We start from the raw sequence: 14384 nt of genomic DNA on the forward strand, positions 1-14384 counted from the left end.
CATTTGTTGCCTCTTTTAAACATCGCCTATGCCACATTATTTAGCAAAAATCATTTGGGGCTTGTTTTTCTAACTCCGAAGGTGAGGCTGAACTCACATGCAATTGAATCATTTTATGGCTTCAGCTGAAATCTTCTTTCATTATCTTATGTTTATTTACTGATGTAAAGGCCCATATATTTTTTGGGCTTGTGGTTCAGGGTGATTACAGCCAAGGGGTGGCCTGTCATTTGAGAGTTCCAGATTGATTTTAAAGTGCCGTTTGAAACGCCATGCGCCACACTGGCAGCCCTGCCAGCTTCCCCTGCTCTCTCCACCTCAAACAGGCTTGTAAAAAAAAAGCCATTAAGAAGAACAAGGGGAGGGCAAGTTTCAAAGGCTCAACCACTCCTCTGCTCCAACCCAACCGGCTCCTAATTAGGATCTGATTAACCATGGGAGATGCAAATGCCAATTTCCTCCTTCACCCCCCCACAAATGTGATGATGGCCAAAATAGAAAGAGAAAGTCACAAAAACACACACAGCCTAAAGATTTCTTGTGAGGAAACAGTGCAATCATCTGTAGCTATTTATGAGTAAGTAGCTAGTGGTCAAGCCCCAAACATGACAATAGCAATTAAAAGAGTGGGCGATTTGTACACATCTGGAGTGGATTTCCTCACCAGAGGAGTCGGCAGCTTATAGAATTGATTTCTTTACTCCCTCTCTTTCTTTCTGCCTCTGAACTGGGGGTGGAAGGGTTTTGGGTGTTATTTTTTTAATCTTTTTGGTTAAAAACAGATGGTAGGTGTACATGAGTGAAGGTTCGTGATAAACAACCCTTGAATGGTAGATGTACCATTCAACCACCAACAGAGAGTGTGGGAATTTTTCATAGCCTCATCACTTAGAACCAATGCCCTGTGACTTCCCAGTGATTTTAATGTCCCATTCGCATCTTTGTATATAGTAAACCAATGAACTAGTCCTCTACCTCCAAGTGTGGGAAGTCTATCTTAGGAAATAAGCATTTGCTTTATTTGTTGATTGTGGTTAACCTTCTTTTTTCCAGGCAACACTGGATGAGCAGTTGTATACATGTAGTTACAGGATAATGTTAAGTTTGTGAACACAGAAAAAACCCACAGATGTTTGTTTGGCTGGGAGGAACAGTTGGAGTAAATGAAGTCAACCGCAGTCTTGATACATCTGAGAGGGTGATTAGGAACTCTCTAATCTCTTCCTTTCTTTCTGTGTTGTGTTTACTACTCTAATTGCCCGTATATACCTATTAATTAAACAGTGCCACTTCATGGAACATGTAGGGAATTGAAATCGCCTCAGGTAACACACGTATTATCAGAAAGTGCTTCCCCATGGTTTAAGAATGCAGTAATGTACCGTGGAGTGATATGACACACACATACAGAGCGAGAGAGAGAGAGAGAGAGAGAGAGAGCAAAAGAGAGAGAAGAGGCTAAACCAATGGCTGGTACTGTATCATATGTTAGACAGTCGGTGTATTGGATCTGGCTGGAGCTGATAAAGAGCATGGGTGGAACCAGAAATGTCCTGGATAATGACGTCATATGCTCCAAAACCCTGTACTACTAATACTGCTAATCAAGCAATTATATAAAGATACTGTTTACTCCACACCCTCAAACTGGTGCATGCAAGAAATTAGCAAGAACTGTGCAGACATATGCATATCATATTCAATGTTCTCAGAATGAATTATGCATGTTGAATGAGTGAATAAATGGGTTATTACTATTACTATTAGACATTCAAAATGATGACAGAAACCCTTTATAGACAAAATTCTTTGTGCCACATGGTAGATGTAGCTTGCAGAAAAGGAAACATTTGTTCTTTTGCTAAGTGAAAGCTTACTGCAAGCTGCATGTAGAAACACAATGAAAAGCAATTGTTTTAAGTTCTGTCTCATGGCCTTTGAAGGTCTGATTCGCTTCCTCACCCGACCGACTTTTCAAAATTCAGGTAAGACAGAAGCAGACAGATGAGGCTCGCTTTGCATTCTTATCTCTGCCGTCATCTCTAGAATGAAAAACTTTGTGTGACTTTGTCTGCATGTGTGTGTATGTGTGTGTGTGTGTGTGTGTGTGTGAGTGAGTGAACATTTCTGTGTGGGGGATGGGCCACAGTGTAGGGTAGGAGGGACAGAAAGAAGAAGGTGATAGACAGAAGAAAGAGTGGAACAACAAAAGAGAGAGGAAACGGTAAAAGATATGGTGATTGAATAGGGGGTTGGGAAAGGTTGTTACCTTAAATGCTTGCCTAGAAACCTTATCTAACCATTGCCTAGAAATATAGTGGATTAAACTTGAAAACGAAATGAAAAGGAACTCATTTATCCTTGCGCAATCATTAAAACACAGAGGACATATTCATTACACAGAGAGAATGGTGACATCTCTCTGCCTCTTAAATGAAAAAGAAAAAAACAACAACAAAACATTAGAACTATATTGTGTGTGAACACATTACGATGGGTTTAACAAAGTAACTGTGGTGGAAACTGTTGTAATCTTCTTTAACACTGGAAAGCATAATCCATATTCCTCATTTGGGCAATAGTCATGTATTCTGGGTATGATGGTGTTTGATCATTCAAGTGAAGCAAGCTCAACAAGCGACTAAACAAAGCACCCAAGGGAAAAAAAACCCCAAAAACATAACATACTTATGGTCTGTATTGCCAAATACTGGATTCTGTACTCACAGCTGAGTGCAAATGTTTGCATCCCCTATAGTTTACTGGTAGAAAATGTAAATTTTCCATTTTTATAGTATATATACATACATACACTCACCATCCACTTTATTAGGAACACCTGTACACCTGTTTATTTATGCAGTTATTCAGTCAGCAAAGCATGTGGCAGTACTATGCATAAAATCACGCAGATACAGGTCAAGAACTTCAGGTAATGTTCACATCAAACATCAGAATGGGTAAAAAATGTGATCTCTGTGACTTTAACAGTGGCATGGTTGTTGGTACCAGATGGGCTGGTTTGAGTATTTCAGAAACTATTGCTCTCCTGGGATTTCCACACACAACAATCTCTAGAGTTTACATAGAATGGTGTGAAAAAGAAAAAAACTGTATGTGGAAGGTCTGTAGGCTGAAACACCTTGTTGATGAGAGAGGTCAGAGGAGAATGGCCAGAGTGGTTCGAACTGACAGAAAGGCTACAGTAACTCAGATAACAACTCTGTACAACCATGGTGAGCAGAAAAGCATCTCAGAATGCACAACATATCAAACCTTGAGGAGGATGGGATACACCAGCAGAAAACCACATCAGGTTCCAATCCTGTCAGCCAAGAGCAAGAATCTGAGGCTATCATGGGCAGAGACTGACCAAAACGGGACTTCTAATCTTCAACTGTCCAGATTCAATGAGCCTGTGCCCAACAAAATACTGTGGCCAGAGGAAACAAGAATAGGACACTTTGGCAATAATTCAGCTTGTCATGTTTAGAGAAAGAAGGGTTGTGTGTATGATCCAAAAAACACCATTCCCACAGTGAAGCATGGGTGTGGAAGCATCATGATAATGTGGCTTCTCCTCTGTAAAGAAGTACTGGGGCATTATGTGTCATCAAAGGAAACATGAATGGAGCGATGTATCAGGACATATTAGCAGAGACGTTTTTCTCATCTGTCAAGAAACTGAATCTGGGCAGAAGATGAACATTTCACCAAGACAGCAACCCCAAACATATATCCAGAATAACTCAAGAAGGCCTTGCGTGGCCTAGCCAATCTCCTGACTTGAATCTCATTGAAAATATATGGAGGATTATGAAGTTGCGAGGCCATCAGATGGACCCTTGTAACCCTGCTGCAAAATGCCAATTACTTCTTACCATAGACATCTCAAAGCTGTAATTGCCAACAACAGCTTTGCAGCAAAGTACTAATATTGGTAATTTGTGGTGTCTAAATACTTTTTCCCCAATCCATTTTTTTAAACATATCTTTGTTTATGCTCATGAATACATACATTTTTGGTCATATTTACAAGTAGAAAGTCAAAAGACGTGTGTGTGTAAATTTGAAGTGGATACATGCATTGGAAGTACACTATATGGCCAAAATTTTGTGGACACCTGATCATCACACCCAATTCCAGATTTAGTCCCCCCTTTGCTGTTACAATAACTTCCACTTTCCTGGGAAGGCTTTCCCCTAGATTTTGAAGCGTGGCTGTAGTGATTTGCCCATTCAGCCACAAGGGCATTGGTGAGGTCTGATATCAGGTGAGGAGGCCTGGGGTGAAGTCAGTATTCCAGTTCATCGCAAAGGTGTTCAGTAGGGTTGAGGTCAGGGCTTTGTGCAGGCCATTCAATTTTTTACACTCCAACCCTGTCAAACCATGTTTTCATGGACCTTGCTTTACGCACAGGGCATTGCCATGCTGGGATATGTTTGGGCCCCTTTGCTCCAGTGAAGGGAAATTGTAAAGCTACAGCATACAAATACATTCTATGCAATTATGTGCTTCCAAATTTTGTGGCAACAGTTTGGGGAAGAACCACATATGGGTGCGATGGTCAGGTGTCCACAAATGTTTGGGCATATAGAGTATACTGAATAACAAAAACAAAGGCATCTGAATAGTGACTTCCCCTCACTGTAAACTGTTACAATAGAGGTTGGAGCTAGTTATAGAGGCAAAGGATGAGCATACAGCTTATTAGAGAATACCCATATCACTTTCAGAAAGAGAGAATTTTAAACTTTTAAACTGATGCAATTAATTTCACTATTATCATCTTAACATACACTATTTGTCCAATTTCATACCTGTAATTACACTATTATACATGTAATAAAATATCATTTCCTTGTCTTTTTCATCTTTTGTTAAGGTTATGCAAACTTTGCATTTGGCTATAAATGAATTTGGCTATAACTGAATAATCACTGTACACAAAAGGCAACTTTTAGTTGTATAGTTTGTTTATACATATCTTGTTTGTTTATTATTGTGTTACATGCATCCAATCACTCTTCTGCTCTTTATTTTGTTACTTTTTATATTAAAAAATCACATTATGCATATGTGTTATATGTAATTCTCCAATCAGCCAATCAAGTGGCATCAGCGCAATGCATAAAAATTTTCACATCAAACATCAGAATTGCGAAAAAAATATGATCTCACTGACCTTGACTGTGGCATGGTTGCTGGTGCCAGATGAACTGGTTTGAGTATTTCAGAATCTCCTGATCTCTTGGGATTTTCACACACAAGAATCACTAGAGTTTACACAGAAAGGTGTGCAAAACAAAAAACATCCAGTGAGCAGTGGTTCTGTGAGCAGAAATGCCTTACTGATGAGAGAGGTCAGAGGAGAATGGCCAGATTGGTTTGACAAGAAGTCTATAGTAACTTAACCACCCTTTACAAACATGGTGAGCAGAAAAGCATCTCAAAACACACAACATGCTGAACTTTTAGGTGGATTAGCTACAACAGCAGAAGACCACATCAGGTTCCAGTCAAGATCAGAAATTTAAGGCTACAGTGGGCACAGGTTCACTGAAAGTGGACAGCTGATGGCAGCTAACTGACAGTTGGCTGGACAACAGGGCAGCCCTCTGTACAGCAAGCGCCAATCTGTCCCAGACCATCAGTCAGGCAAAATGCAACTATGCACAAAGAATCCACGGTCAGTTTCGGAACACCAAGGACACATGGTGTATGTGGCAAGGTATTCAGGCCATTGCTGACTACAACGGTCATTCACATGTTTGTAATGGTGATGTCTTGCTCCCAGACACACTGAATGATTTCTGTGCATGGTTTGAAGCACAGAACAAGACCACCTCAACACCCCCCGACCAAGTAATCTGTCTGTCCACATTAGGCGTCAGGAAAACTCTGTCCAGAGTTAACCCATGGAAAGCTGCTGGTCCTGACAACATACCTGGCCAGGTGCTCAGGGAATGTGCTGATCAACTTGCGGATGTCCTAACAGACATTTCCAACATGTCTCTGAGCCAAGTTGTCATCCCCATGTGCTTCTAGATGACTACCATCATCCCTGTGCCAAAGAAATTGTCCATGACCTGCCTCAATGACTACTGGCCCATTGCACTTATCATTGTGAAGTGCTTTGAGTGACTAGTCATAGAAACATATAAAGAGCAATCTTCCCACCACACTGGACCCATTCCAGTATGCCTACTCTCCTAATCGCTCAACAGATGATTCCACATCTGCTGCCATCCACTTGTCTTTGACCCACTTCGACAAAAAGGGCAATTATGTGAAGATGCCGTTCATAGACTTCAGTTCAACATTCAACACAATCATCCCACAGCAACTCATAGAAAAGCTGAACCTGCTGGGCTTGACCACCTTCCTCTGCAACTGGATCCTGGATTTTTCAGTCCGTCAGGATCGGCAACCCCACCTCCAGCACCACACTGAATACTGGGACTCCCCAGGGTTGTGTGTTCATTCCACTGCTGTTTACACTGCTCAAGCCTGTGCAGCAAAGTACATTTCAAATCACATAATCAAAATTGCTGATGATACTACAGTCGTGGGTCTCAAAAGCAAGAATGATGAGTAAATGTAGAGGAAGGAGGTGAAGCAGCTTGCAGACTGGTGTGGAGACAACTATCTATTTCTCAATGTTGATAAAACCAAACAGATGATTCTTGAATTCAGGAGTACCGAGTGGACCACTCGCTGCTGCACATCAAAGGAACTAGTTGTCCTGTTTAGTTAATTTGCACTGTCTTGTGTATTTATTGTCCCGTATATTAATTGTATTGTCTGCACTTGTCTCATACTGTCATGTGTCTGCACTTTATGTAGTCCTGTGTACTGTTCCACTGTACTGTTATGTGCTGCACCATGCAAATTAATTTTCATTCCAATGTATACAAGCTATTTGGAGGAATGACAGTAAAAAACACTTGACTTGACTTGACGATTAAAAAAAAAAAATCACCTGGTCTTTTTCCAATCTGCGTACGTTTTTTTCAACATATATGAACATTTTGTGTTCACAATGGACATTACAAACTATTGAATGAACCAGGATATGTGTCTTTAATTATAGCCTACACTCTTAAGGTTAAATCTTAAATATTTAGGAGTTCTTTGGTTGTCCCTCTTGGGAAACCTTAAAGAGTGTATGTAGAACCCCACAACTGAGTATTTCTGAAAGGGTTGCAAGTAAAGGAAGCTAAGAACCCTTATCTATACAAAGAACCCTAGAGGAACTTTCTAAGGGTTCTACTTTCTAAGAGTTTTTTTTTTTTTAATTTAACTACACAAGGTGGTAGTTAAAACACATCAATGGATAAGGATATTTAGAACTGTTACCCATTAAAGTATGCATGTAACCTTTGTTGAAACATCAGCAGCACATGGCAGGAATTGCTTTACTTTGGTGCTGAGTCTGTGACATTTGCTAAAAAAAATTCATAAGCAAATCAGTTGGCATTGACAGCCAATAAAATTTATAAACCTATGGAGAAAAGACAAATAATCAACAGCAATGCTGTTCTGTACACCATAGCATAATTTGAATTTAAGTCCAAATTTCAAAATGAATACAAGTAACAATCTACTAATTTCTCATACAGATTAAGCTTCAGGTGAGACTATCAACTTTAGATCCTGGAGGAAAGGTTTGTATTTCTCCTTGAAAGTCACATTTAAATAAGGGATTGAATCAGATGTGATATGAGATGGACTGTAGTTTGATGTTAAATTAAAATAACTGTCAATAGACAATTCATTTATTCTTTTATCTCCAGTAACCTCTTTGACCTGGTCAGGGTCACAGTGAATCCAGAATCAATACCGGCAACACTGGGTGTAAGGTGGGAGAATCCACCGAGAAATGGGATGCCAGTCTATTGCAGGGGACAAAGCACACATGCACACACACACACACACACACACACACATTCAGATCTATGGGCAATTTAGTGTAGCCAATCCAGCTACTCTCTCCCACCCTCAATACCACGACTGAGGTGAGACCCTTGAGCAAGGCACCGAACCCCCAACTGGGCGCCACAGCAAAAAAGGCTGCCCGCTGCTCCGGGTGTGTGTTCACGGTGTGTGTGTGTTCACTACTGTGTGTGTACACTTGGATGGGTTAAATGCAGAGCACAAATTCACCATACTTGGCTACACGTCACTTCACTTCACTTCACTACTAGTATGTTTCTGGACAGCGTGAGGAAACCAGAGAACCTGGAGGACAACCACCCGAACAGATGGAGAACATACGAAACTCTGCACAGACAACACCCATAGACAATAGGCAGTGGTGACTCAGTGGTTAAGGCTCTGGGTTACTGACCAGAAGGTTGGGAGTTCAAGCCCCAGCACTGCCATGCTGCCACTGTTGGGCCCTTGAGCAAGGCCCTTAACCCTCTCTGTTCCAAGGATGCTGTATCATGGCTGACCCTGTGCTCTAACCCCAGCTTCCTAACAAGCTGGGATATATGAAGAAAAGAATTTCACTGTGCTGTAATGTATATGTGACAAATAAATGCTGCTGCTGCTAACCCAAGCTCAGGACCAAACCCACAATAGAGAATTTCCCAGTTTAATTTAATCTAACAATATTGCTTTCAAGAAGACAAGCTTTTATTGACATACTGATGTAAAATTTTTTGACAATGTATTTGCACAACTCTTATTGACCTAATGGGCAGTGGTGGCTCTGCACTTAGTGTGCTGGCTTATTGAATGGAAGGTTGTGAGTTCAAATCCCAGTAACACCAAACTGTTCCTACTGGGTCCTTGAGCAAGGCCCTTAATCCTGATCTAATCATCTGAATCACCTGTAAGTCAGGGTAAAGAAAGGACAAAAGCGCCTGCCAAATGACTAAATGGAAATGTACATGTGCTCATTAGCATAACAGATGAATATACAGATATTCTGTCCCAATTCTGAAATATGTTACAAGGATATGTGAATTTAACAGACTGCACATAGGCAATCTATGGACAAACAGAAGTAAAGTCTGAAGTGTTGAGGCAATCTATGGACAAACAGAAGTAAAGTCTGAAGTGTTGAGGCAGTTGATGGACAAACAGAAGTAAACTATAACTATAAAGTACTCTTATAAAAGCTTCTAGGGTCTAGATACTGCATTAATTATCTAGCAGAGAAACCATTTGGGATTTCATTTCCTTTGTCATTTCAGTGTTGCAGTTCCGCAGCATGGCAAGGGTTAAACATGTTCGCCGTTCTTCGCAGTGCATTGTGGGATAGTAGGCGATTCACAATGGCGGCGAAACCAAATCAATTTAAACTTTTGTATCTAAGTTGGATACACGTAGCGGTTCTTTCACTTAATACCTTTATTGAGGCCACTGACTTGACGTGGGATGAAAACGGATACATTCTGTACTGTCCCTGCATGGGTAACTGTGCATTTTGCGACACTTTTACAGAAAGGTGTTTGTATCAACACGGGAATTATGCTAAACCTAACCGGATATCAGTGAGGCAATTCTGTTGAATTAAACCTTCGTCATCTTCTCTCAGAGCTGTTAAGAGAATGTGTTCATGCTTGTCTTTTGTCTCAGGTCGGTTTGGAAACCAGGCGGATCATTTTCTTGGCTCGCTGGCTTTTGCTAAAATGCTGAACCGGACTTTAGCGGTTCCGCCGTGGATCGTTTACCGGCATCACGCGCCTCCGTACACTAACGTGAGTGCTGTTCTCTAGCGCCATTCACTCCCACAGCTCATGGACTCATGACTCTGCATGTCATTAGCATCGAATAACTGACAGTAATTAGACCAAAATATATGAGATCATACTGGGGCAGTCCTAACCGACATCTTAAACAAAAATAAACAGGAAGCACATGTTCAATGCAAAGCAAACAAACAAACAAATAAATAAATAAATAGTATCTCTACTCATCACAAGATAGTGGTGCTTTCTCACAAATGCAGCTCCACATTTCCTATAAAATGCATCTTGTCTGCCTACATTTAGACCACAAACTACCCAGTATGACTTCAAACTCCTCAAAGAGTTTTATCTATCTATCTATCTATCTATCTGTCTATCTATCTATCTGTGCATCCCAGTCCTATAGGCTCCTAACATGAATGTGAGATTTGGATAGAAAGGGTTGTTTCTGTGATGCCAGTTCGATGCAAGGCTTATCACAAGATCACTCATTTTATCCCTCTCATCTTAAGGAATTTAATTCATAGGAAGGTGACTAGACTGTGCACTATAAATTTGTGCATTGTTAGTTTAATTGCTTGATTTCAATCAGTCCAGCCTCTTATAGAGCCAACCCTTATAGATCTGAACAATAGAGAAACATTGTCTTGCTGTATATTCAGTCTGCTTTCTGCTCCCCTGTAACAGGTGCATGTGCCCTACAGCGAATACTTCCAGCTGGAGCCGCTGAAGCAGTACCACCGTGTGGTGAGTCTGGAGAACTTCATGGACCATCTGGCTCCGACACACTGGCCACCGGGCCAGAGAGCTGCTTACTGCTTCGAGTCGGCCCTCCAGCGGAGTTCAGATAAGAAGAGCTGCCCTATGAAGGTGTGGAGGTTTTGGTGGGAAGATGTTGCAGAGCATGTTATAACAGCCATAGACTGAATGCCGTTGCTTTAATTAAGTCTTTGCTACGTGTTTGGGAGTATTAGACACTGACTTAAGTCGCTTAAGATGACAGCCAGTATGCAGAAAAGACCTTGAGTGACTCTGTGGACTGTATGTTCCTACCTGTGTCTTTGATAAAGAATAATGACATGGATTGCAATATATGCATAATTATATTGACAGCAAAGGTAGCCATATGATGAAAATGATAATTTAGTATAACTTAATACAACACTTTTGGCATTTTGTCAAGGTGTGTTATATCAAGGTAGTATCCCTGTTTTCTTTGTTTGGAAAAGACTCACAGCTTAAACACTGGCAGAGTGAAATATGAAGATACAACTTTCAGCATTAAAGATGTATGAAATGCTATTCAGTCGTTTTATTTGGTGGTTTAATAGAAGATGGTAATTAAAATTGTGTAATGAAAAGTGTTCTTGGCATCAGTAATAAAGCCCTGCCCCCTACTGGCCTTTTAGGATAATTACTGATTTTATATACAGGATGGGAATCCATTTGGTCCATTCTGGGACCACGTAGGAGTTGAATTTGACCGTTCTGTCCCGTTTGGTGGCCTGTATTTCAGCTCCTACTACATTCCACATTGGATTAAAAGGTATGAAATTGTCGATGTTTCATGATTTCATTACACTGCATCAGCTAGAGTCACAAAAGTGTTTGATTTAGTGAGCCATCACAGAAATGCAGGTAAATCCATTACTCCAGGTTTCCCCCAGCGGAGCACCCGGTGCTGGCTCTTCCTGGAGCTCCAGCCCAGTTCCCCGTGTTGGAGGAGCATTTGGACCTGCAGCGCTATGTTGTGTGGAGTGAGAGGATGGTGCAGGATGGGGAGAAGCACATCAGCTCGCTGCTTACCAGACCTTACGTGGGGATTCATCTCCGCATTGGATCAGACTGGGTGAGTGCTGTGTGCTTGTTTACGCAGCACCCTGGGGTGCCTAAAGTTACAACACTGCTGTATTTGTCTCTCACAGCGTTGTGTTAAGATTTGCATTTCTTTTGTAACTGTAATTACGCCGAATAGTTTTTCAAATTAATCTATCAGTTTAGTGCTCAGATTTTTTTTAATCCTGTGGATGTTGCTCCATGTTTGTCTCTTGTCTTTTCCATTTTATCATGATACTCTTTTGGTATTGACTGATATCTGATACTGACATATTCTTAGTAACCGAGCTGATTCTCCATGAGTCTGAAGTTGTTATGTGCTGTGATCACAAATAAGATATGTGTCATGTCACTTCAATCATATTACCAACTTGCATGAGAATTGAATGGTCACCTTTTGCTTTGTTGCTTGCTAGTGTTGATATAGGACAAGGGTGAAACTAGGCTTTTGAATCCTATAGGCCAGCCTCTAGACTTGACCACCAGCCCTTTCTCAGTCTCTCATTCATTTTCTCACCTCCTCTAGCAAAACGCGTGCAAGCTGCTGCAGTCAGGCGAAGCCGGTCCCCACTTTATGGCCTCGCCGCAGTGTGTGGGTTATGACAGACAGACAGCACTACCGCTCACCTTGACCATGTGTTTGCCTGACCTGAAGGAAATCCTGCGTGCTGTCAAGCTCTGGGTGAAAAAGATCAAAGCTCAGTCTGTCTACATTGCCACTGACTCCGAGTCTCACAGCTCCGATATTGAGAAACTCTTCAAAGGAAAGGTGACTTGACCTCCAATTGAGGAAGTGAAGAAAATGTTATTTGCTCATCCAGTGGTAAAATGTCAGTAGGTAGCGTCAAATTAAGCTAGTATTTGATGTTCATGTTCAAAGCACGCTATTAACCTCCTCAAGTGTTTAAACATTTTGCCTCCCTACTTTCAAAAGCCCTTACAAAATTTGGAGTAGTTATTCTTTTGTTAGGTTTTTGAGGATAGTTTGATGATATGAGAATTTCGTATGACAATTATCATGATTCTCATGCAAGGAATAAAACACGACAGCATGTACTGTTACACGAAGATAATCAGCAGCGGGTTGGTGTTATACATTACCAAGTGGATGATTTTTCAATAACAGCATGTCCCAAAGTATATTATTCCTCTTACTCCAACGCTAACAATTTCTTATTTATTAAGGAAATGTGCATCATATGTTTTATTCAGTTATAGTTACTTAATGTTATGGAACATCCATGAGACAAGTTAGTTCACATTATCACCTATGTTATAACAGCTGTAAACAGTTGTTTCCTCACCAGCCTCTCTTTTTTTTCCCTCTTGTGTGAAGTTCATAAAACAGCAAATACAGCTTGATATGTTACTGAGAAACCACAAACTGCAAAGTCCTGAAGACTTTCCAGTGTTGGAAAAGAAACATATTTAACTGTATACTTTAAGTGTTGACATTGGAGACTCCAAAAATGCCAAAAAAACATCTCTGTACAGAAAGCTTCACCCTATCAGTAATTACATGTATTTGTACATGTGTCTATATAGGTGCCTGTGTATGTTCTTACTATAAAATACAAAAATATTTTAGCATGAGCACATTAATATAAACCTGATTTGCCTTGCAACCAGAACTACTGTCTGAGCCATGCTCATGCTGAGCACACTCTGACCAATCAGAATCAAGAATTCATCAGCGCTGTGGTACAAAGCTGATTAACAGCAGACATGATATCTTGGGGATTAGGTTATTAGTATTTTTTCTTATCAAGATCATTTGGATTTCTAATTATTTTTCATTGTAGACTTATTTTATTGATCTGTGTAGATTGAGGTTGTCACTGTTTGGTTTACAAGTAATTGCCGTTTAATCTCATTCCTTTTTTTTTTATCTTGTCCACAACCTCATTTTTGCTCTCTCTATTTATGCAGGTAAAGGTGGTCAGTGTTAATCCAGATGTGGCTCAGCTTGACCTGTACATCTTGGGCCAAGCCGACCACTTTATTGGCAACTGTGTCTCATCCTTCTCAGCCTTTGTTAAGCGGGAAAGAGATATCCATGGCAGGTCCACCTCCTTCTTTGGCATGGACTACCCTGTCAAAAAGGAAAGAAAAGATGAACTTTAGAAACCATCTTGCACTGAAGTGTTCATAACTGTGAAAGCTGACTCTTTTTTAGTGATCTCAGGTGAATAGTTTACAGAAGAGTGAGCCTCAGAAGGGTTTTTGGTTTAGTGTAGAAGGCACAAAAAGTTTCAGACTTATAACTCCATACAGAAGTATTTTTTCAGATTATAACATTCCATGATTAAACACACCCATATTGATAAACAGTACACATATATAGTATTCACAGGCTACTGCATTTCATGCTAATGTACTCCTGTTAATTTAGCTGTTTAGACGCTAAAACAAATGCTGATCCATGCATGTATGTTGTGTTCACATAAACAGTAAAATACAATAGGATTTATAACTTTATGAACTAGAAGCTAGCTGACATTTGGAGTGTAATAGTTGTGTCTTATTGGAAAGCGATCCCCCCCTCAGGGGCAGTAAATGATCCTCTGGATGCTAATTATAGTGGAGTGAGGAGCCCAAATTAGTCACTTGGTTTGTGCTTAATAACAAACCTGCACACTACAAAAAAGGGATGCAAGGGTCTGTTTCTTCAAAAGTGAGGATACAGTATATGGTCTAGTTGTATAATTTTTGTAAAGCCATTGGAAAATAAATTGTATTTTAATCTGCGCATAAATGCATTGAATTTTTCTAATGGAGAAAATAAATCTCAGTGGTCCGACTGTCTTGTTTTTATCTTCTTGTGATCCACTGGCTGTCAGAAGATG

At 40.4% G+C, this 14384-nt stretch overlaps 1 protein-coding gene across 2 annotated transcripts; it reads left to right on the plus strand.

Moving 5' to 3' along the window:
• The first annotated feature begins 9243 nt into the window (after nt 1–9243).
• Nucleotides 9244–14339, plus strand: pofut1 (protein O-fucosyltransferase 1). 2 transcript variants are annotated; one of them, XM_034311565.2, is made up of 7 exons: nt 9244–9504; nt 9590–9711; nt 10390–10572; nt 11136–11248; nt 11359–11551; nt 12065–12307; nt 13468–14339. In XM_034311565.2, exons 2-7 carry the CDS (start codon nt 9643–9645, stop codon nt 13660–13662), a joined length of 996 nt encoding a protein of 331 aa, XP_034167456.1. In that variant the 5' UTR covers nt 9244–9504; nt 9590–9642; the 3' UTR covers nt 13663–14339. The 2 variants fall into 2 exon arrangements, with proteins under 2 accessions (XP_034167456.1, XP_026776070.1); XM_026920269.3 differs by having other exon boundaries at nt 9245–9424.
• Nucleotides 14340–14384: the final 45 nt, after the last annotated feature.

The sequence above is a fragment of the Pangasianodon hypophthalmus genome, chromosome 16 (genome assembly GCF_027358585.1).
Source record: "Pangasianodon hypophthalmus isolate fPanHyp1 chromosome 16, fPanHyp1.pri, whole genome shotgun sequence".
NCBI classification, from domain to species: domain Eukaryota; kingdom Metazoa; phylum Chordata; class Actinopteri; order Siluriformes; family Pangasiidae; genus Pangasianodon; species Pangasianodon hypophthalmus.

Bases quoted from the DNA above. Each gene is read 5' to 3' on its own strand.
- pofut1 (XM_026920269.3), top strand. From the start codon at position 9,286: ATGGCGGCGAAACCAAATCAATTTAAACTTTTGTATCTAAGTTGGATA. The intron at 9,712-10,389 runs GTGAGTGCTGTT...CCCCTGTAACAG, and splicing joins ACGCGCCTCCGTACACTAAC to GTGCATGTGCCCTACAGCGA. The intron at 11,249-11,358 runs GTATGAAATTGT...CCATTACTCCAG, and splicing joins ATTCCACATTGGATTAAAAG to GTTTCCCCCAGCGGAGCACC.